Source organism: Arvicola amphibius, chromosome 7, assembly GCF_903992535.2.
Source record: "Arvicola amphibius chromosome 7, mArvAmp1.2, whole genome shotgun sequence".
Classification (NCBI taxonomy): domain Eukaryota; kingdom Metazoa; phylum Chordata; class Mammalia; order Rodentia; family Cricetidae; genus Arvicola; species Arvicola amphibius.
Window position 1 is genome coordinate 121,220,788 of NC_052053.1, and position 24,555 is coordinate 121,245,342.

Below are 24,555 nucleotides of genomic sequence, written 5' to 3' on the forward strand. Positions count from 1 at the left end.
AACTAGCCTCCAAAACAGTGACAATCAATCCCACTTTACCCAACTAAAGAATTACTATACAGTCCAGCGACCAAAATGAGACATTAAAAGCCAGTAATGGTGTCACCATCATTTAATTCCTATCTAACTTGTTTCTTTTCCATGTTAGAATATAAGAGCTACATCATATTTTGTTTAAATCGCAGAAATTGGAGAGTTTTAATTTTAATTCATAACCTATTCTACCATAAGAAAATACAGATCACAAGTAAGTCTATACAAAAGAAAATTGATAAGGGGCTTGTCCCAGAGACAGACAAGACACTGAGTTCATTATAAATGCCTGTCCAGAGAACTAAAAGCCCAAAAGCACTAGGTCTCTGCTGCCTACCAGACCATGTGCGCATGCCTGTGCACACCTGCAAATTCACCTGACCCACAGCATCCTCTGCTAGTACAGCAGCAAACACAGATTTGAGACAAACGGTGCCCATGCCTCGCAGTGAGATAAAATACCATGCAAGGTTAGGATGAGTCAACTTAAGTCCATGTTCACTTGGAGCTTAATTCCCCCCGGGGGGGGGGGGGGAGCACGAGCACAGCAGCACAGCAGGGCTCCAAACAGGGTTTGTGCTAGCAAACCGGCCATCAGGGCGACTCCAACAACGCAAGAATTTCACCTTTGGCAGCTAACGTGTTTTAATGTCAGCTTTATCTAGATTTGGAAATAGACTACAATGATTTCCATACTTATTCTGTTCCTTACGGGAAGTTAAATCTAGGACTTCACTCATGCTAGGATACCCCTCTATGACTGACCTACAGGCCTAGCTTTATAGAGTGATTTTGAACATCCTGCTTTGTAGTTAACTTGTATAACTGAGATCAATTTCTAGAGAGAACTCGTTCCTTTCTCAGGGGTAGTGCTTTTCCCACTAACCGTTGAAGACAAGAATATTAATGTCTGGCAGCGCTCATTAAAAGGAAAAGTGAGACATTTTTGAAGGATCCAAAACAAAACACAGTCTTCAGACATTTGATAGAAACATGAATGTATAGCCCCAATTAGTAATTTTGTAATTTTGGTTTTATTCAAATAATTTTTAGAATGAAATAATTTATATATACGATATATATATATATATATATATATATATTGACTAAGTTACACAGGTCTAACACTTAAATCACGCATAAAATTAAGACATCATTCAATAGACTATAAAGAGATTTTGTACTTTACTGTTTGTATGTGCTAAACAGCAATCTTGGCATTTATCCACCTAATTCAATAAACCAAAAACCACTATAATTACAGTGAAAGAATCATAAAATTCCTATCCTTTACCCATTGCTTTAAATGTATAAAAGTGGTGGATTTCCACTGTTGGTTGTTTTATCTTTAATTATTACATATAATTTTATGAATGTTTCTATAGCTCAATATGATTTAAAGTCACAACTAAAAATTTTATGCTGAAAAGCCTGTCTTATGAAAATATTTCAGAATGGCCTTTTGAACCAGTTGCTAGAATTTACTGAGCATGCTCACAGTTTCTCTCTCTGTCTTATGACCACATGAGTGTAGGTCTAGAAAGGCTTCCTATTTAACACTTCCCATGTCTTCTGACCAAATTTTATCCTATTCTTTTAAGGATACTCAAAATATTAATTACTAATGATGATGATAATATTGTACCTAAAGATAATAAACCACTAATGTATCAAGTGATTGAACAGGTTGGTTCAGAATCACTTGACAGCAAGTCAACAATGGGCATTCTTCTGGGGACATGTGTCACATAAGTTAGCTGTACCAACAGGTAGCAAAGAAGAAACTTAGGAAAATATATAGATGCTTAAATTACTTCTTTCAAACACACTAAAACCAAAAGTTCATTCTTCAACTGCTGAAGTGAGGAGCTGTGGGCAGGATTCCCGGCCGCCCTACTCCCACATGCTTAGCTTTACACCCGAAATAACAACACACAAATTGTATTCTTTTAAATACTGCCTGGCCCATTATTTTCAGCCTCTTTCTCACATCTTGACTAACGCATATCGAATAATCTGTGTAGCACCACAAAGTGGTGCCTTACCAGGTAGATTCTAGCATACGTCCATCTTGGGCTGGAGCTTCATCGCGTCTGGCATCTCTCTGAGGAGAGGCACGGCAGTCTGCCTAACTTAGGAGAGGCGTGGCATCTTACTGATCCTTCTACCTCACTTCCTCTTCCTGTTCTGTCTACTCCGCCCACCTAAGGGGCGGTCTATCAAATGCGCCAGGCAGTTTCTTTATTAATTATCCAATGAAATCATCAGATAGATAGAAGACACACCTACATCATTTCCCCTTTTTCTGTTTAAACAAAAAAGAAAAGCTTTCACTTTAACATAGTAAAATTACATATAACAAAACAGTTATCATGCAAAAATTATAGTTACAATATTTATATCTACTTTATCTTTTATCATAACATAGGAAAACAACTATAACTATCTATCTATTCTTCTTCAGCTCCATCAAAGACTCCAGAAGGACACAATATTACCTAAGTAAATAAGAAATATGCAATTTCCAAACTCTAGAAATGACAGAGACATCTTGCTGCCTGGACAGTCACCCAAAGTTCTTTTTTATTGTTGGGGCATCTATCTTCGGCCTATAGGCCCACAGTATCCAGCAGACTTTCCCATGAAGCAGAAAATTTCAAAGACAGTTCAGTCACTATCTGCTGTGTCCTGCAGAATGTCTCGCAGACTCTTTCATGAATCAGGAACCCAGAGAGATCATCTCACTTATAGGCAAGTTCGGCAGTCCTCTCTCTGAGGGTTCTCTGTGTCCAGTTTATGCAATAGTCCAGGCAAGAGCAATTTCTTGCCCAAATGGCTATCAAACTCCATAAGTAGCCTCTTCGATGCCCATCTTCCTCTTGAAGTAGATTGGTGCTGCCAGGAGCAGACATGTCTCATTGTCATGAAAAGTCCTAAGTTATTAAGACATTTAAAATGCAATATTCTGTAGTCTTTGGAAGATAGAAAGTATGCCTATCTAACTGAAATATATCTCTATATATCTAGAAAATCTAACTAACATGACTACAAGCTTAACTATTATCAATGATTATTCATTAACAACCTATATTTCCTAATTATACATTACATTTTTAAATGAACTACACAATCACGATACCTTAATCAAGATCAGACATACATATACATATAACAAAATTGACCTTAAAATCCATACCAATGCAAATTATTCATATCTATATCATATCCCCCTTTAAATGTAAAAGAACATTTATAAACAATATTTGGGAACATGGGCGCAGTTATCTCTCTCCAAACTGCTTCCTGCTGAATGGGGACGCTGTTAATCAGATCTTTCATGGTGTAACCTGTGTTCCAGGTTCATCTTGGTCATCAGTTGGGTGAAGTAATTTTCTGAAAGTGTTCACGGCAACCTTTCAGGAGGTCGTGGTCTATCATACCATATTGGGATAGAAGCAATCCACATGGTCTCATTTTCTGTAAAAATAAAAGAAGAATCTCTTTTCCAAAGTATCATATCCTTAGATCCAAATTCTGAAGTCAAGGTATTTTCAAGATATCTTTCTTGGATTAGTTCAGCAGCATTTATAAACAAGTATCTTTTAGCAGCTGTTGCTCCTTCCTCAGCATTCAAACAATTCAAAGAGAGCATAATAGTATATAGTATCAAGATTCTCTGTGTATTTTCCATCTTTGTGCGGCTTTATTTTAACCTCTATTTTGTTTATTTTTTACTTTTACTTTTTGAGACAGGTTCTCTCTATATTTTTGTCCTGGAATAACTCTGTAGACCAGGTTGTCCTTGAACTCTCAGAGATCCGTCTGCCTCTGCCTCCCCAGTGCTGGGATTAAAGGTGTGTGCTGCAACACCTTGAAGTCACAGAGGTCAATCTACCTCTGCCTCCCAAGTGTTGGGATTAAAGGTGTGTACCACCACAACAAACTACTTCCTTTTTTTAAAGAACTTTAACCTTTAGCCTGCATATATTTTTAACACATCATAAACCATTTAGACATTTTCTTCGACTTTGAATCTTTCTTTTACTGTATATCTCTCTTTTTCTGACGACATGAGTCTTTAATTTACCAAACAATATCGGTAGGACTAAAGCCGTGACTTTGCCGGCTAGATCCAGCCCATTCCTTAGCTTTCCAGCCTCATGGCAGAGGTACTGCTGTAGCCATGTTTTTCACCACAACTCTGTGGCGGTTCAAAGTCCCTGCCAGCAAGCAAGCTGCAACAGTGTTAAACACAACACTCAAAAGCTCCATAGTCAGGACCGCCTGCTTGAAAGAGTTACAGTTTGCCCTGGCAGGACGGCCCAGAAAGCTGGCATTTTAAAACGACACAGCTTTTTTCCTGCTACAGCTGAAAACCGAAAAGCATGTGTTCAGCTTTTCATCAACACCGTTTAAGTGTTTTGTGGCAGGACCTCTTAATGAGCTGCAGGGTTTTGCAGCTAAAGCTGAGTCAGGAAGCTTCTCTTAGATGAGAGCACTTGCTAGCCTCTTGCAAGCAGAGCCAGACCCGAGAAATTGCTGCTACCAAGAAGCCATGCTTTACTCTATATTTTCCCAAGCTTTCTCAGGTTTTCTGTAGATTCAGTTATCCACGTTGGCGCCATTCTGAAGTGAGGAGCTGTGGGCAGGATTCCCGGCCGCCCTACTCCCACATGCTTAGCTTTACACCCGAAATAACAACACACAAATTGTATTCTTTTAAATACTGCCTGGCCCATTATTTTCAGCCTCTTTCTCACATCTTGACTAACGCATATCGAATAATCTGTGTAGCACCACAAAGTGGTGCCTTACCAGGTAGATTCTAGCATACGTCCATCTTGGGCTGGAGCTTCATCGCGTCTGGCATCTCTCTGAGGAGAGGCACGGCAGTCTGCCTAACTTAGGAGAGGCGTGGCATCTTACTGATCCTTCTACCTCACTTCCTCTTCCTGTTCTGTCTACTCCACCCACCTAAGGGGCGGTCTATCAAATGCGCCAGGCAGTTTCTTTATTAATTATCCAATGAAATCATCAGATAGATAGAAGACACACCTACATCAAACTGCCATAACCCTATTACATAGTAGAGAAAGACATTAGATCCTGGGTAATAAGAGAGCATCCATACTTTTACAGACTTCACAATTTTATCATAAATCTGCTTTAATATATCTATACACCACTGAGTACATTTTGATCATACTTGGTCAAATACTTTCTCACTAAGTACGTTGCCTTCATGCTATGATAAGAAAAAACAACAACAACAACAACAAAAAACAAGCATCGGATTTTCCCCTGACTTCTGCTGTACCTAGTCAAACACCACATGAACGCAACCCGAGGAATAGAAAAAAATAATACAACCCCAACTTTCCAACTCGGCCTGACCATCTGACCCTCACACCACTTACTATGTCCACGAGGGATGGAGCTGTTCAGAATTCACACTACTTTCAAATAAAGATGCACAAAGTTAACCCAACAGCATCCTTGTTCAGTATTTGCCTGCCCCTCCTTGGCAGCAACTGCCTGCTTGCACGGTCGTGTAGGATGTATGAAATGGGTCCAGGAATACTGAGCTCAGACAGACTTTGAGTGCCTCCCTCAAGTGCCAGGCACAAGGGAGGCAGAATCTGCTGCTCTTCAAATCCCTCTGATGCTAAGAGCCTGCCCAAGTTCCAGTGCAGGAATGCATGTGCCTTCCTAGATTGGAAGCCAAATAAGTTGCTGATAAGAGGGATAAAAGCAACAACAACCATGTTCAAATAAAGGGGGAAAAAAGAACAAGAAGAAGGGAGATATTAGGTATCGAAGTATAAACATGGAGGGGAAAATAGTAATTTCCTGTGTTGGGGCAAAAAAATATTATTCCCTCTCCGATGTGATCTCATTGCTTTTATGCACTAGGAAAGTCATATCTAACCTGAAAATTATTTTTCTCATTTTAATACACATTCAACATTTTAAGCTAAAAATAAGAAAACACTAATATTTTTTATGTATCAGATATTTAAATACTGTTTGCCAGTCTGTCAATCAAACGTAGCCAGAAAGGCTGCTGACCAGCCTCCATGCCCATCAGCAGCGGGAAGCAGGTAGCAGGACTGATCACGGTGCAACCGGTTACTTTCCTACCATGGGTAAGAGAGCCAGGTTTACTGCAGGAGCTTGCTCACACACCGTCCATGCGTCTCAATGGGCTTGGGATGTGGATGGCTAAGGGGGTGGTGGGGGAGTCGCTCCAAATGTAAGCGTATCTTTTAACTCATTTTTCCCCGAGTACCTTCTCAGGACTGGAAGGCAGTACATGCTAGTTACTGTTCTGAGATGTTTGTCTTTAGGAGTCTGTCAGGTCCCACGGGAAACCTGAGAGGACGACAAAGCTGACAGGGTGCGCAACATGTTCAAGATTAATCAGAAAACATGGAATAGAACTCGGGCTTTCCATGCCAGTGTCCCAGCAGAACCTCAATAATCACCGACAGTCTGTGGCACCCAGCTGCACTGAGCCCTCAGAGAGACAAGGCCCTTCCGAGGGGACAGTCAAAGACTAAGGGATGACTGAATGATGCAACCGTACTAGCATCCAACTCTTCAAAGCTGGGTTATACCTCATCTCTGTGTGGGCCTCTAGAAGACTAAATTTGCATACAAGTGATTGAATGCTGCACATGCGTAAGAGAATAAATGCATCACTGGGATTTAAACTTGGATTTGATGTTGACTTAACTCTTTCTCCGAATTCTTCATCTCACCTATCAGAAAATCAACTCTAGCTTCCAGTGTCCTTCCTAGTCATGGTTTCACACGCCTTTAATCCTGCTTGGGAGGCAGAGGCAGGCAGAGCTCTGAGTTCAAGTCTAGCTTGATCTAAATAAAGAATTCTAGGCCGGTCAAGTCTATAGTAAGACTCTGTCTCAAAAGACAAAAAAAATTAAACAAATAAATAAAAAAAATACAGTTTCAGGCCAGCCATAACTATATAGTAAGACTTTGTCTTAAAAAAAATCACAGCCCAAGTTCTTCCCTTCAGTTCTTACTATACGTGCAGTGTGGCCACTGAAGTTATGACTGGAGCCTTTATCCAGGTCCCCCATCCTCATCGTTGTCCTCTGAGATGAATGCTCAGCTAGTACTGAGGCTCAAGGAAACTGCAAGGCCTCCTGAGGCCTCCCACTTTTCCATGTACTAGCTACCACTGCCCTTGTTCAAGTACCCATCGCGCACCAACTCCTCAGTGATCAGCACGTCAGCAACGCTTCAGCTTTGGAGCCTTCACACAAGTGTTCATCGTATCCAGAGTGTTTTATTCGGGCTAGCGAAATGCCCACCTCAGTCATTTCCTTATAGTGGTTGACCAGATGTCAACTTCCTAATGAGGCCAACCCACCCTCCGGAAGTTCTAACTTTCCCCCGACGCCTGTTTTTGTTCCCTAGCACTGACCACTACCTAACACACTCCATTCCCCTTCATTCTTCATGTCTGCTGCTTACTGCTTGGTCCAGTGCTACCTCATTTGAGCACTAAGACTACGAGTCTTTGTTCACTGGGGTACCCCAAACAGTAGTTCCTTGTTATTCAAAGCACCCAGTTAACAGACCAGTTTAAGAGAAGAGAGGAACCACTGGGAACAGAATTAGAGAGGCGTCACAGAGAAGGAATTCACCAGGTTGCCTCTTATTCGCTATATGAACTAGCGAACGGATTTCTCTGAGCCTTTGTGTCCCAAGTACAAAATCAGAATGTTGCCTACTTTAAGTAGCACAAGTGGATCAATGGTGAAACCACCCGGAGACCACCGAGTGCTCGGTTTGCATCATGCTGGCCTCTGCCTCCCACATCAGCCTCGTCTACCAGCACATGTGAAAAACCAGCCCACACAGGCACAAAGGGTGGCGAAATGGTCACGCCACTTCAGGGCTCTTGCTGACATCCCTATCCCCTCCGGAATATCCTGGCCTCGGGAATAGGCACGGCCTCAGTGGGTGCCACCTGGAGATGAAGTGCACTCAGCCAGAGCCACCCCCTTTCTAGGTCCAGGAGCCTCTCCCTCTGAGGGCTACAGGGTTCAAGCTCAAGTCTGCGTTCTACAGATCTCTTCTCAATAGACACAAATCCCAATCAAAACGCTCTTGGCGCAAGTAAGTCAAACTTGTCTTTTAAGAACAGGCTGGTCATAATTTTAGTTTCCTAGTTCTCTTTCTTGAAGCTTTTCACAAGAAAATATACATTTTTAAATGTACATTTAAATATACATTTTTAAAAATCAGAATTCTACATTCCTTCCAACCTTATAAATTGTTACTAACTCTGGGAAAGTAGAATTCAGGGAAAAGAAACAAGCAAGCAATCTCTCCCCCTCTTTCCCTACCCTTGGTCCCCTCTCTGTGTGTGAGTGTGTCAGCTCACCATCGCTGGATGTCACTCCAACAGCCCCCTTACAGAAGTGCAAGGGACCACCATTGAGAACCGCCACTTCTGTGGACATGGATTCCAAACCAAAGACACATGGAAACTTTCTCCGGGGGATATGAATCTGAGCGGCTGAACCTGTCCCCCGTGTTCACCATCAGAAAGGCCCCGGGGAGAGCATGCCGAGTTCTCAGAGCAAAGAACTTCCGTCATTGGTCAAAAACCTCTCTTCAACAGGACATCCAAATGCCCCCAACACACACATGACAGGTGCCATATTGTGTCCCACGGTGCCAAGCTAACTCAATTCTGTCCTTACAATGGTTTTCTGACTGGAGCTGAGAGAGGAAGTAAAGAGAAGAATCATTCAAAAATTCCCCTTGTGTGCATTCGAGTCTCAAGGTGGCATCGGGCTGCGCTCGCCCAGTAGTATCCCTGACCGGCAATCCCCAGAGAAATGATACCGTGATGAGCGGTTACCTCAGCGGAAGTGCTGAAGTAAGTGTGAAGCAGCCACAATTGCCAGCTAGAGAAGCAGGTCTCTCCTCATCAGTGACACACACGGGGCAAAACACAGAAGCCCAGGGAACTTTTGCAACTGTGCCGAGGGAGGGAGGGGGAAATCACTTCTTACAACATTGCAGAGAGGGTCCTTTTGGTGACATGAACCTCAAGTACCCAAAGAATTCTCCACGCCATGTTGTCCTCTTTTTCAATGGTTGTTGCCTTTTAAGCTACGACTATCCTTGTCAGCAGCCAGCAGCTAGGCCACAAGAGCAGCAGGCAGCCTGGGGAAATTCTGTTCCCTCAGGCACCAAGTCTTCAGAGCTACTAAGAGAACTTATCTAAACCTCTGTCCCACCTCTGTCCCGCTGAGCTGAAGAACTCACGATTTAAAGATGGAGGTAGAGTCCTGCTTCCCAGAGAGGCTGAATAACAGGCAGTTCGCCTAGCTCACCTCCTCAGTCTCCCAAGAAGTCCTCGTGCTTTTTCTCGCCCCTTCTTACAAACCCTTCTCCACCTGGCTCCTCCCTCCAACTGTCTGTCAGCTGGTCACTGGCTCAGCCTCCAGACTGCAGGTGAATTTTATTTAACCAAACACATCTTTGAATGTCCCAACGCACAAACAAAAGTAACGCACCTTAAAATAATATTCTACAACAGTGCCATGGACTTCACAGAGATCTCCAATTTGCCCGTGGAAAGCTACCAAAGTACCTTCTTCACCTGACGGTCTGAGCCCTGACCCTCAGAGCACCCTGCCCTCTCCTTGCTTGGAGAACCAGTCGTAAACATCTCAATACACGATACGCAGAATTCTCTCTCTTTGGGAAACTAGACCATAGTGACACAGAGCTGGCAGGCGGGAGAATGGGCTCGTGCAGGAGCCCAACCCTGTCTAACACCTCAACAGCTGCTTCTCCTGCGCATGTGTATCGGGATCCTAAAAGGGTGAACGTCGCTAGACCTGCCCGCCACACCCTTCTAGCATCCTGCTCAGCCTCTTACTTGCACGGTTTCCATATTTCAACACTGTCCTATCTCTAGATAAAAATGATACTGAGCTGATAAAGAAACATTTTTTGCTGCTATAAATCTTATCACTAATCAGGTTATCTCTGCTCCTTATAAGATGAATCTAAAGCTCCCCCCAAAATTTCAAAATATAGACAGAAGCTACACTAGAAAAAGCATCTCGGTCCTAGCAGAAAGGAAATCTCTGCCAAAGGTAGCTCCATGTAGAAGCTCACCGCATAACCTCTAGCTTCCCCTGCAAAGTTGGCTCCAGAAACTTCCCGGCTAATCCATTTGGGGGTCCGTGCACAAGAACATACCCACAAACATCCACGGGTAGATGCCTACAAAGAGGACAAGCAGATAAACGCAATGATACCAAAAACAGCATGGGAAGACTCCAGATTGCTAGTGGCCACTATCTCTGAGTCGTACAGATACCAATGCAGTGACGGCATCTCTCTCTTACCTGCTGAGGGACCAAAGCACATTGCTTCTCTATTTATAAAGAACTATTCAAAGAGAAAAGGGAAAAAGTACAGGGAAAAAGAAAGATGATTGTGGGGCAAGAATCAAGCCAGATCCATGTTCAGCCACCTGCAGCAGTGACTAAATGCTACCTACCACATGTGCTCATTATCGCAAGATGAGCAACTCCTATTGAAAGAACGAACACAACAATTCTCTGCACTCTGATACATGAGCTAAGCCCAAAGAGTCACTAAAAGATGTGCCCACCCCACAGGAAAGGCCGACGTGATGGTGAACACAGCTTACCACAACTGTAGTTCGCACAAAATTATAAATTCCTAGTTATGGTTCAAGTCCGAATGCAGGCACGCTAGTCTAGCTGCCGGTCTCTGGGACTGCCGGTTGGTGACATGACTCTGAGCAGTCAACGGGGTCTTTAAGACGCTCGCTCAAGTGCCTTTCCCCCCTTTCAGGCCATGATCTCTACTTTCCGCTCTTGAGTTTGCAGGGTTCTACATTCTGCAGCTGTGTCCCTAACAAATTATTCTTTAAAATGTAAGTCGTCGGTTCTCTCGTAATGAAAATATACACTCCAGTGAAGGCAATTAATATACCTTCATTTTAAATCTCACTGCCGTTCCTTCCATGTTTTATTCTCTGGCATGTGAACACCTTATATTCTAAGTGGTCAAGGGCAGAGAGGTCCACACGGGATTCCTCAGGCAGGAGAAGGCGTCTGCTCAGGGGAGGTTCTGGATGGATTTCAGGGGAGGTTCTGAATGGATTTCAGGGGAGGTTCTGGATGGATTTCAGGGGAGGTTCTGAATGGATTTCAGGGGAGGTTCTGAATGGATTTCATCCTCCATGGTGCTTGCAGGTCGAAACCACTTGAAACCAACACCAGCGTAATTTCACAGACTTCCTTTCAAGGCATGCTAAGTAAGCTTCAGAGCCCCAAGCAGCTGAATCTGTGGACCGCTGTCGGCCTCCTTTCAACCTACCTCCTGTCTAGTTCCCCACACCATGCCACGCTTCTGCCCCTGTGTTCCTCCAAGTCTTCAGCCCCACGCCTTAGCTCTCCCTTCTTCAACAGCCTCACCTCCTTCTACGCTCCGTCTGCCCTCCCATGGCTGCTTTGTGAAATGTATAACGTGCCATACCTGGAATGCCTGCCTTTCACCCCAAATCACCACCAAAGGCACCTCTCCCCAAGGTGGGGGCCTTGAAGCACCCTGGCTACAAAGGCCAGTGTCTAACATGTCGATTCTAGGGGGCTCTGAACAAAATCCATTCTCTATTTCTAACTCGTTTTGATTCTCTGCTAGTCTCTGCTTCAAACACAACTGGCATATGCTATTCTAACGTAAGGGGAAAGATCATATAGCAACAACCAATCAATCAAGCTAAAGACTTTGCCACCCCTTCAGCACAAGTGACCGACTATGGCCAGCAGGTGCCTGATGAGGCAAATACACTTTGTACTACTTCCCTGAACTGGTATGTGACAGTAGTGAACACCCAGCCACAACACAGCCAATATGACTGTGGGCCCTTTCTTCTCTTCATCGGCCCTGTCAATTTCTTCCCATTTCCAGACACAATACTTGTTGTCTTGGCCAAAACCAGGCCTAACACAGTACTGGTTAGAACAGCCGCATTCTAGGTTTGTCATTTTGGAGAAGAAAAATTCACTTCTTTAGATTTACTCGCTGTAAAATGCAGAGTCCGGGTTAGACAGCTAGGGCGGTAAGGGAATTTACCACCCAAGCCTGGGACCTGAGCTGGAGTCCCAGAGAACCACATGGTGGGAGGAGAGAACTGTCTCTGGCTCCTCAAGTGCATCACAGCACACACCCCCCCCCATACACACAAAATAGACAACATGTAGTTGTTTTTAACACAGAGTTCTGAGGACAGGAGTATTATAAGTTAACACGGGGTCTGCTGTGAGGTGTGCAGAGAGTACCTCCCTGTGGAAGAGAAAGTCTTTTGAAGTCCTAAGCAGATAGACAAAAGAAGTGAGACTCCTAAGGAGGGAGAGGGGCTGGGACAAAGTAGAAAGTTAGAAAACACACCTTCTACTCTTCCATAACCCTCTTCCTCTAGGCAAGGGAAGGCAAATGCAAACACATTCTCAATGGGGCACTCACTGTTAACTGCCCTTCCAGCCAAGGTCCTCCAGATGGGACCTTTGCATTTCACAGGAGTCTTACAGGCCTTCAGGCAAGGTTGGTGATGGACGGCAGTCCCTTCAGACTCAGGCTTTCTAGTGCGCAGGGGCAATGACTATTCTTGAACAGGGTGTAAATGATATTCTACTTTATTGCAAATCCCTCAACCACAGGGCCCACCTCTAGGGTGAATTGTAACTTAACCTCTGGAGCGCCTATGTCTCAGTCCAACTTAGTTAATCTACTGCTACTCTACGTTGGTTTTTTTTGTTTTGTTTTGTTTTGTTTTTCAGTTCTGGAGATCAGATCGTTTTGTATATGCTAGGTGATCAGTCTGCCACTGAACTACACAGACACAAACACACACACACACACACACACACACACACACACACACACATTTTTGACATATGGAGACCAGAGCTGGATATCTGATAACTTTCTCTATTGCTCTCCACCTTGTCTTTGAAGGCACAGTTTCTCCCTTGACCTAGAGATCACTGGTTAGCTAGACTGACTGGCCAATGAGCTCCAGAGATTCATCTGTCTTCACCTCCTCCCACCCCAGCCTGAGGTTACACACACACACACACACACACACACACACACACACACACACACACGCACGCCATCACACCACACCTCCCTCTTTATATGGATGCTGGTTGGGCCCTCAGGCTTGAGTATCAGATGAATTAATGGCTCCTCATCCCCAACTTCTACCATCTGTAACAGGATCAAGCTGTATAGCTCAAGTTGGCCTGCAATGCATGATCTTCCTGCCTTAGTTTCTCTAGTGATGGAAGCACAAGTGTGCGCCTCCATGCCTCACTCAAATAATCTTTATACCACAATGCCATCTCCTGTGGGTGCTTGTTTCATAAGCAAATATTTCCCTGTTCTCATTTAAACCCAAAACAAGGCCCTGTGAGTTGGTCCAGCGGGTGGAGGCCCTCGCCACCACACCTGAAGACCTGAATTTGAGCCTTGAGACCCACGAGATGGAAGACGAGATGCAGCTGCCATAGCTGTCAGCCTCTGACTTGTACATGTGTGCGTGACATGCTCCTCCAACACATGCAATACATAAATAAATTTAATGTAATATCGATTTGCATATATCTTTTTAAGTTCTTATTTTTCTTTACATTTTTTTTAATTTACTGGCTTTTTAGGAAATTTATACAATACATTTTATCATATTCTTTCTCTCCCAACTCCTCCCAGATAAACAAATAAAAACTGTCATTTTCCCTTTTCTGATTGTCTATATTGCTTTTATTTTTACATTTTAAAGATGGAAAAAAAACCCACAACTATCTTAATTTTGAAAGAGCACTGGCACAACCCAATCAAATCCAGTAATTTATAAATGAGTTTGCTAAAATGAAGGCATATTATTGTAATCCATTAAGGCAGTTAAAAATAGTAGGTATTTTCAATAATAAATAGAGCTGCAGAAGCAGTTAATCACAGGCTTTATGTCTATATTTGCTTAATCTTTTTAATATTATTGAAATGGCCTAGCCATTTGAAAACTCCCAAGTAAAATCTAAATGCAATAGAAAGTCACAATCAATACAGAACTACAGGCTAATGCCGGACGCCGGAAGGGTTCTGAGTAATACCATGCTGGTGAGGGCTAAGCAACCTGCGAAGGGCGCGCGGTCTGCAGCATTTTACCGTTGGTGTGGTGCCAATACTTTCTCCAATCCCACCTGCTAATAAGAGGTCATCCATACCATAGAAAGAGGTGGATGCAAGTGGACCCCACACCCCTGGATATGATAGACAGATGGGGTAGCCTGAGGCCTTTCCAAACTACTGTACCCTGGATGTATAATGATACAGGCGCATGAGCTCTGTTTACAGTTGTCTACCTGGCCCTGTACGACAGTATTTCTCGTTCTTTGGGGGATGTGAAAAGCAACAGTAAAAGCATTTTCCCTTGTGACCCACTCGGCACATACGTGTACAGTTGAGTCAATGCACACAGGGGGTAGAAGCAAGACTGAAGCGCTGACAAACGCTTGCTGACTTACAAAGCATGGAAACATTCTCTTCTCACTCACATTACCACTACATTGGACCCACCCCTTCTCTTTGGGTTGTACCCAGAGTTCAAGAAAACATTTCAACAGCACAGACAACAGACTCACTGAAGACAGGATTCTATGTCATCTGCCTGAGCAGTTACCATGCCTGGCAGTAATTATAAAGATCCAAGGAGGCAAAGGAATTTTCCCAGATATCCCAAGAACTGTAGTTGCTAAATGATGCCTCGAAGCAAGTGGATAATTCATGCCAATCAAATCAGGGTGGTAAACACTTGACACTAAAAGCTAGACAGTCTTCCAAAACAGCTACTCCTTCACCAGAACTAACAATGGGTTCTTTAAAAACTTGTCTTTCCCTACCACAAAAGAAAGTCTAGCCCATTGCTCAACAAGGTTTTGGGTCCTTGTCTGCCTAGGAAGCAGATCCAAGTGATCGCCATTTCCCTACTCCTGGTAACATTCCCTCACTGCACTGAAAGATGCCATGGTTCCTACGAAAGAGCGGAAGAGCCGAGCTATGTAAATACTGTTAGGAAATAGATCGAATAGACATAGTCTCTGTAACATACACGGACGCCAGCTTCCTAAGAGCCAGAGATGCTAAACAAGTGAGGTAAACATCCCAGAAAATAAGATCTGAATCCAGTCACTCCCCAGCAGCACACGTACACGCAGCACGTTCTCTACAGGTGCTGTGGAATGCACACTACCCTTACCAGACAATACAGTTAGTTAAGCAGCCTCACTAACCCCCCCCCCCCATTAATCATCTCAGTGACAGAGCTCCGGCTGAACATCATGGGGATTTCCTCCCCTTCTTCATCATTTATTTGCCAATATTTCCTTGTTATGAATATCCCCCAAGTGACTATCCCCAGCCGTCACAGCTGTGCTGCCTACTGCGTCTACCTCGCCTGCAGATAACGACTCTCAAAACAACAACAACAACAACAAAAGTCCCCCGAGATGATTCCTAGGGTTAAAGGAGAGGCCTTACCATAAACTAAATCACGCATGGGCCCACGGTGCTCCTCACTCACTGACCAGCCTCTGCCTCTAAGCAGATGGCGATTTCAGACAAGGGAAGCAGGCTTAATTACAAATGAACAATAGCTGACTGCTGGGCGCCATTATCTGAAGGGTCAACAATCAATTGGTGCTTTAGTATGTCCTTGAAGGACTGCTTCCTATACAACAAAAGGCTTCTTCAAAATATTCACATACCACAAGAGAACTATGCCTCACCAACAAACTACAGAAGCCTAGCCACAAGACTCAAATAATCGCGGGGAGGGGGCACAGAATGGAAAATAATATTTCACTGTGGTTACACCGATTCAATCAATAAGTAAAGCCAGACATGAACCGTGGTAAATATGGACCCATGCAGTCATCATCAAACACTCTTTGAAGTCACAAAGGCAAGGGACAGACTCGGCTCCTTCTGGGACCCACTGTGTGTCAGTTCCCAGCCTTCCCAGCCACCAGCATTTCCCCATTGTCTTAAACATGAACACCATCAAAGAAGACGCTCCACCATCAGGTAGAGGAATGGGTGGGAGCGAAGCTCACCAACTTGTACTCAGAAATTTTAGGGAGGGGGCTTTATTCTTTCCAAAACTGACATTCTTCTTCAAAACAGTACAAAGACAAAATCCCAGCACTGTATATTTGTAAAGCATGCCAGGACTGATGCCTTCCGAGCAATCATGTAAATGTTACTTTACACTTTCTACAGAGAAAACTGATGTTAATCTCTCTTCAACCAATATTCCATAATTGTTTTTAAAAAGCATATATTTTCTTTTTCAGAAGACTCTTTGCTGTACCATTTCAGGGAGAGAAAAAAAAAACACAACTTCCTTCTGAGCCAAAGCCACAGAAATCAAATTCTGCTATGTTCAAATGCCACTTCCTCCCCACAGCAGCCTGTTTACTTCATCCATAGCGACAACAGGCTGCCTCCTGCGTCTACCTGGACAGCGTCACCCAAAGTGCAGATGCCGTTAAGTAATGGACAGAGCAAAAGGCAGCAAAGACAGAGGACTCAACTTCAATTTAACTGTCCTGTAAGGTACATAGTAATTAGCTGCAAAGCTCTGAAATCTTAGCTAGCATGTTAAGTCTGCTACATGACAGTATAATTTGACTTCTTAAAGGATTATGCAAATTACAACTCATCATTCCATTACAGGATTGAAAAAAAGTGACAGCTAATTTATACGTAACACACCTTTCAAATCCCTAAGATGCGTAGCACCTGTGCGATGTATTTTGCCGAGATTTTCTTGCACATAAGTACTTGTTTATTGCAATATAAAAAGGCTTACCTAAGAGCTTTAATACAACTACTTAAAAAAAATAACCTTTTAGACCATAATTTCAAAATAATAGACTTCCCCCCGTTCCTCGATTTTAGAGGTAAATTTTTTGTTTTTATTTCATTCTGTTTGATTTGGCTTCCCTCCCCCCCAGATCAATTCGATAAAAAGAAGGCTTCAACACAAATATATTATTTGAATACTGGCAACCACAAGCACTGATGCACGAGCCAGAAGGCAGACTCACAAAGATTTCAACATACTTCTGGTAGGTAGATTCACAGTAGATCCCGTCATATCTGTAGATTTTCCTACATTCTGATTGGTTGGGCAGGGGATGCTGCGCAGTTATTCTGTAGAGGCATCAAAAACAGATAGTCATGACTAGAGGTTCTCTACAGTCAAGCAGAATGCAGGATAACAAGTGTGCTCAAATGGAACCATTTTTGCTCTTTACCCTTTGGGCTCTACTCAGAACTGGGCTGGGCACACGAACGATAGCGTATGGAACTCCCACTTGGGAGAGCTGCAGCCAGAGCATAAAAGTAAGTATCGCAGTTCTTCGTGGGAACCCATTCTACTCCTAATCTCACGGTCCTAAAAGCCGAAGAAGAGCAGGACACAGGCCTGAGGCTGAACTCATGCTACATACCCCATGATTATTTTCTAAAGGAAATGTTTAAAAAAAATAAAAAACCAGCAAATGTCATTAGTGTTTTCGTTACACAATTGTCATTAATCCAATCATGCATTACGAGAGGAGGCAACTGTAAATTAGCTATAAAACCATAGTTGGGTTAATATGTTTTTCAGCTTTATTCAATTTATACGGCGTGTGTACACTACTGGCTTCTAAAGGGATGTAATACGGCTTACGGGACTGAACCCAATTAGGGATGAAAACACAAGTAGGACTATCGGGAGCGAGGGTTAGACCTTAACAGGCACCTGAGATGAGCTGATTACAGCGGCTCCAGGCTTCTTGGCAGTTAAGGCAAAGGGGAGGGAGGGGGCTTACACAGTTTTTCTTTGTATCACTTAAGCATATAAATTCATTGGAGACTCCCTGCCTTATACAAACATAAAAATGCTGAAAGGCATTTTCTGACCATTTCCTTCTATTGAAAATCTCTTCATTCAGGAGGAAAGGTAATAAGAAACCTATCTTGTTTTATTTTAGTGGGAAGTCATGGAATTTAATCAATACGAAATATCAGTAAGAGTTCCAAGCGGTTTGCTCTAATAACTCGAACAGAAAGTAACAGAATATCTAGTCTTCAGGAATATAACACACACACGTAGATACATGTGCACACACACACACACCACACACATGCACACAAAAACACACACACTACACACATGCACGCAATGCACTCACACAAACACACACCACATACACACATGTGCATACATAAAACACACCACACACATGCACGCAAATGCACACACATGTACACGCATTCACACACACCACACCCATACTCACATGCTCACATACAAAACACACACACACTACACAATTCCCTTCAATAGTAATTAATCATGCAGTGTGTCCCTATTTCTTAAAACCTCAGACAAGCCTTTTCTAATTTCTGTGTGTTTCTAATGTCATTAAGTTTACTTAATATTTCATAAAGTCCAATATACCTGGGGAGAGCACTTTATAAAAAGTTAAGTTCTATCCTGGAGCTGTATTTATATGCTTTCCTCGGATATTATTTAACATATTGTCTGTGTTATAATCAGTCTGGCCCCAAATCTCTTATTAAATTTAGTCAGCCAACAGTTCTATTTATAATTAATCATTTGCCCCTTGTTTAAAGTGATTTTTAAGCCCCATTTGATTATTGCACTCAACTTCTAGCATAAATGTACTCATTAACTATCACCGGAATTCCAAAGGTTTTCATTAACCTATGTGATATTTCATTGTAAAGCTGATCCGGGAAAGCAGGATACATAAACAGCTTGAAGTGAAGAGCAAGCTGGTTTCAAAGATGCAGTTACAGGGTCGCCCTGACGAATTTATTTTAGCCATTAAGTTTACGAAAACACATTCTGAGAAGAGTTTGGGAGCAGCGACATCAGATGATATAAATCACAAATAAAAAAAAAAAACATATATGGTGTGAGACCACACTGAACTTCTCCACATTTCTACTCAGGATCTTCTTGTTTTAATGCTGCTCTCTTGCTGTTTTCTCTGAACTAAATGAGGAACTTAGGAGCATTTACCAAGAACAGTTCTGATTCTCAGCATTTCTGTAAACCATCTTGGAAAGGTATATGGTAAAGAAACAGAAAGACAAAATGAATAAAATGGACCATCACCTTCACCAACCCCTCTAATGACAGCGAGGTTAAAACGAAGGTTGGGTCTACCCGCCCCCTACCATCGAGGAAACTATCAGGTGTAAAAACGAACGGACAAAATGTCTGCAGGGAACAAAGCCTGCAGCACCGTTCACAGAACACTCCGTGTTTCCCCTTTCTGGCTACAACGGATCATTATTAACCACAGGCTTTTTTGAGTTCATTTTCTTCACCTGGATTTTGTTTTTAAAGGTTAAACGCTACCAGTAAAAAGTTCAAATACGCCTTTCAATCGCGGAACTAGGATGAACCACAGCGCCTGCCCCTCAAACAGTCCGCGGCCCTTCCCTTCGTGTCACTCCTGTCTAGATGGACTCATCATACAGCTGGGGGGGGGGGGACTTAAGTGCATTTACATACATGTGGAACGTGTAAGCTATGACTAATTTTAACTCACAGGGCAGAATTTAAATAATTAGTTACAAGAAGTCAAACTAAGGGAAAAGGGAGGAAAGAGATGGTTAGAGGCAGAGTAGTAAATTGTTCCATTTTTGCAGGTAATCTAAATGCAAACTAGAAGCAACTTATCATGAGAATGGATTTTCCACCATCTGGTCAAATAACAGGGGATTTGTCTAGTGGCGAGCAAAGAATGGAATGATGTGAGAAAGATTAGCGGGCAAGTCCTACAGTTAGCTAAAATGTATTTTGTGCAAACAAGAACAGATGACGCCTTAACAATTACACCTGTCAAAAACTCCAGAAAGCAATCCATCTCTGAACAGCCCAGTTGAAAACAGGCTAGTTCATAACAAAATGAATTTTTTTTAAACAATTGCCAGCCATAACAGTTTGATGCATGACAAGCTTAGGAAGCTGCATTTCACGTTCTACTGGAACCTTAACTAACTGGCCCCTGGTTTCCAGTGATAAGTAAGATATTCGACCCTCTAAAAATATTGGAACCATATAAACGGCAGGTTTAGAAACCACAAAAACAAGGAAACTTGAAATTAGAGGCAGAAAATCAGAAGTAAGAAACCACCATGGGCATATCCTTTGGGGCCCTTGTATTGCTAGTGTTCTACCAGGGTAGACACTTTCCTGCTACAAATCTGCCTCCTTTGCTGCAGGAATGTTAGAAATGGAGCTCACCTGGATGAGGTTCCACCAGTATGTGGGAGTGATTGGAAGGCATCAGATTCTGCAGCTGTTTCAAGGGATTAGGAAGCCTGTGCTTCCTAAATGCTGGCAATTCTCTGGAGTTAAGATACAGGACTGTATTTGTTTGTTTTTCCCTTGTTATTTGAGGATGATGGTGTGGACCTCTACAGCAGCCCAGCCTACGTCATCTCAGATTAATCTTCCCACTTAGGCTGTTCTATCGTATGCCTGAGAGATCCCATTATAATACACACAGCTCAGATCTGGATTGGTAGTACATTTGGGTGGCGGTGGTCACGGTTATTTATGAATATCAGACAATATAATCTACCACAGATCAACACAATCGAAAGACAGTGGTGTTTTAAGATACATCTAGAAATACATCTAGAATTTACTACCACCTTTTATATTTGAATGTTATCAGTGACTCTTGGCCATTCTCCTGGAGGATATTTTCTCTTCAGACCTGCAGAAGTTATGATTATTATATGAGATGTTCATTTAAAAACTACCTATGATCTTCTTTTTCCTTGTTCTATTGAGTTACTATTCTAAGTAGCAATGCTGTTCATGTTTCCTATTTAACTCCAAGTGTTTGGGGGAAAACAACAGTCTTTCTACAGTAGGAATTTGCTCCCTCCAGTTCCTCTATGCCAGGAAGCTGTGTCAATCACGCTAAACAACAACAAAAAAATGTTACCCATTAAGTTCTGATAGCGCCATTCATAGCTGCATGTGTAATGACATAAGGTGCGTTGCTTCTCTAACACAAAAAAGAAGTGTCTCAGAAGAGGCTCCCTAACACACTAACATGCTACACCAGGCAATGTGGTTAGGAGTTTGGTTAGCATGTGGCGTTTGGCAAGTTACCTCTGAGCGGCTCAGCGTCCCATGCAAAAATTGGAATAATAGAAGGTATTTACTCAACAACATGAAAATTAAAAGAAATACTTGTGAAGTTGCCTAGCTCTGAGCTTTCCCATATCAAAAACATGGTGAATGCCACCTTACAATAACTAATTACCTGCCTAAGTGCCAAAGTTACTGGAGGGCCACAGACTCCAGGTATAAACTGAGAAACTTTTATTCAAACTGAGTCTTTTAATATGATCTTTAAGACTTTCATGTTTCTGCAGTGCTTTAAAGTTTCTCGCAGTTACACTGATAAGGTTTAATCCATCACCTATAACCCTGAGTTAATTAACATAACTTCTACCAAAAATAAGAATGTTTTGTTCTTAGTAGTAGTGTGCCAAGCTCCAGTGCTACACTTGAGGAAATACGTAGGTAGGATGGAGCAGAGGCTGGAGAAGGGATGCAACAGAAGGCCAGGTGCCAGAACAGGGAGGAGCCAGATCCCATTTGATAAGACCTAGCTATGAGAATTCAGCTTCAGACCTTTGAAACACTTGCAAAAGAGACTCATCTGGTATGAGCCCACAGAGAGGCCTTAGCTTCAAAGTGCTGAAGCCATAAAGAGACATATTCTGGATGACAGGGGTAGGGGCAAAGGTCTAAATCTAGACAGGAATGAAAGACCAGCTTTTTGTTGCCATTCGTGTTCTGAGACAGTCCAAACTTCCACCTAGCATGTTCTAGAACAGGGTTCGTAAGTGCCAACTTTGGAAAGGGAGACTCTAGTGCAAAGGGGAACTCTACTGGAAAGGGGACACTACTGGAAGGGGGACTCTACTGGAAAAGAGTACAGATGGATTTACCATGAATGGATTCTGTTTCCCATCAGACCCTTCCACCAGGTGGTACCAGACAGAAGCTCCTCCGCACTACAGGAAGTGTTTCCACCTTTCATACTGACTCGTAACTGCCAACAAGCTTTGCATGATCATAAGTTGAATGCAAAATAAACAAACAAAAGAGTCTAACAGGGTAACTGAAAAGCATCCAAAGAAAGACCTAGTGCTGCAGACTTCCTTGAGTCAGACCAAAGGGAAGCTATGAGATGAGGTCCTCTCCCTCTCCTTGCTCTTGTCTCCTTCCTGAACTCTGAGGCTGCCCACGTTTGCCCGTTTTCTAGAAGACATGTCTACATAATGTTTAGGATCCATAGATATGAAACTAGACAGACACCTATGCAAATTCAAGCTTTGCCAAACGTGACAGTGAACGAGGACACTGCGTCTCTGAATCTACAATGACAATAACAACATCCTGTGCTCAGTATACGATGGTAAGCCTGCATCATGGTATCTGGAATGAAACAAAGGATTGTGATCGTAATAATTCACTTATTCAACCAACTCGACTGCTATCTTTGTTGATCACTGTGCAGGCGTATCAAACATGCTACCTAAATCCTATAGCCACCTCGTCACATGACCCAGATACCTGGAAGGAGAAATTACAAATTCAGTAAAACTGAGATGAGCCTACTCAGAGAAGCTAAGGTCAAGCCAGCTTTGAGCTGTTTAACAGGTTTGAAAAAAAAAAAGAGAACAGTGCCCTGAAAGAAGCTGAAATTCTGTATCCAGGCCCTTTCTTCCCACATAGGTATACAGACGCCATCTTCCTTCACCTGTGTGCTCTGTGCCTCTTAGATAACGAAAGCAACAGTGCTGATCAGTTCACGCAAATTTCTGTCTACTAAGTGTCAGAACCCTGCACTGCCGAATGTCACGGCTGTAGAAGGGTCTCAGTGAGGAATGTCGCTCTGCATCCTAGAAATAACTGACTGACAAAACCAGGCACATATATTTTAAAAAAAAAAAAAAAAAAAAAGCAGAGCCGGGCGGTGGTGGCGCACGCCTTTAATCCCAGCACTCGGGAGGCAGAGGCAGGCAGATCTCTGTGAGTTCGAGGCCAGCCTGGTCTACAAGAGCTAGTTCCAGGACAGGCTCCAAAGCCACAGAGAAACCCTGTCTCGAAAAACCAAAAAAAATTAAATAAATAAATAAATAAATAAATAAATAAAAAGCAGAATAGATTAAAATGGAAGTGAAGCATAGCTGATGTCACCATCCCACTACTGGCAAAGGGTGAGTAGAGGGTAGCAGACAAGCAGATGGGTTTGAGTCTTCCCAAAGCCAGGGCAGCTCAAGAGGCTGCGCCAATGGCAGGAACCATGTTTGAAAAGGCTATTCCTGGAGGCATAGCCGGACTTTAGTCACACAAAGTGAGAAGAACAACCTCCAGTGGGAAGCCCCTATCATTCATCTTTCTGGGCTGAGTTACAGCCAACAGTCTCTAGAATATTTATCCCGCAAGGAATCTGTTCCAGAACTCAGACCACAACAGAAATGATTCTGTATGAACATATTAGGTTACCAAGAGGAGTGAACGACACATTTGTGGATGTCTGACAGCCCTGAATACTGTCTGCACAATAAGCATGTATTTTTTATTAAAATGTCAATTTTAAGAATGAGTAAATTAAAACATTTATTTCACACAACTGATAAGTAAGCAGGTTCAGGCTTCTAGATTATTCTTTCCTAGGACCTGAAGACCATACTTTACCTCCAAATAGCAGCCTACTCAAAAATTGTTATCCCCAAAGCAAATTCTACCAAAAGTTCAATTCTACATCATCCCAAAAAAACATTTGAAATTCTGCAGATGGCATTGACTTTGTCTTCCATTAACGCATCATAGTCTATACAGTGATCCCCGGATGGACAGCTTTCAAAGGAGAAAAACGTCTCACACAAGCCATGCTTTTGATAAGGAAACTGAGACTCAGAAGATCGAGACATAGCAGAAGACCAGGGATGAAACCACACAGACAGATGCAGACTGGTGTCCTTCACACTTCTGCACACCACCAACATTTTCCCAGCACCTAAGAAACCTAAGCTTTGTGTTAGGTGGGCCCGTTGGCCAATCTCTCTATTGCATCTCTTTCAGCTGGTTGGGAATGGACATGTTTCTATTAATGTGTTCCTTTAGTAGAACAATCATGTGTCCAAGGCTCATCAGAAATATGTAAATCATTAAACAGCTTCAAATGCTTAAATGAAGATTTGCTCAAAGTCTAGCCTTTGATTTCACGAAGCCTTGCTTACCAGCTGCTTCCTTCCCAATGCTTGTCCTCCATAGGAAAGGATATTAGTGGGTACAGCAAGAAGGGG

The 24,555-nt window shown here is 42.7% G+C and overlaps 1 protein-coding gene across 6 annotated transcripts in view; it reads right to left on the reverse strand.

Annotated features, from left to right (window-relative positions):
* Npas3 (neuronal PAS domain protein 3) overlaps window positions 1–24,555 on the reverse strand; it is an 825,611-nt gene that overhangs the window by 699,340 nt on the left and 101,716 nt on the right. For 4 of the 6 annotated variants that reach the window (XM_038337473.1, XM_038337472.1, XM_038337474.1 and 1 more), the window contains exon 2: window positions 17,251–17,340. The exons of the other annotated variants lie outside the window; for them this stretch is intronic. In XM_038337473.1, coding sequence (XP_038193401.1) covers window positions 17,251–17,340 — 90 coding nt within the window. The remainder of the gene's footprint in view (window positions 1–17,250; window positions 17,341–24,555) is intronic. 6 annotated transcript variants of the gene reach the window in all.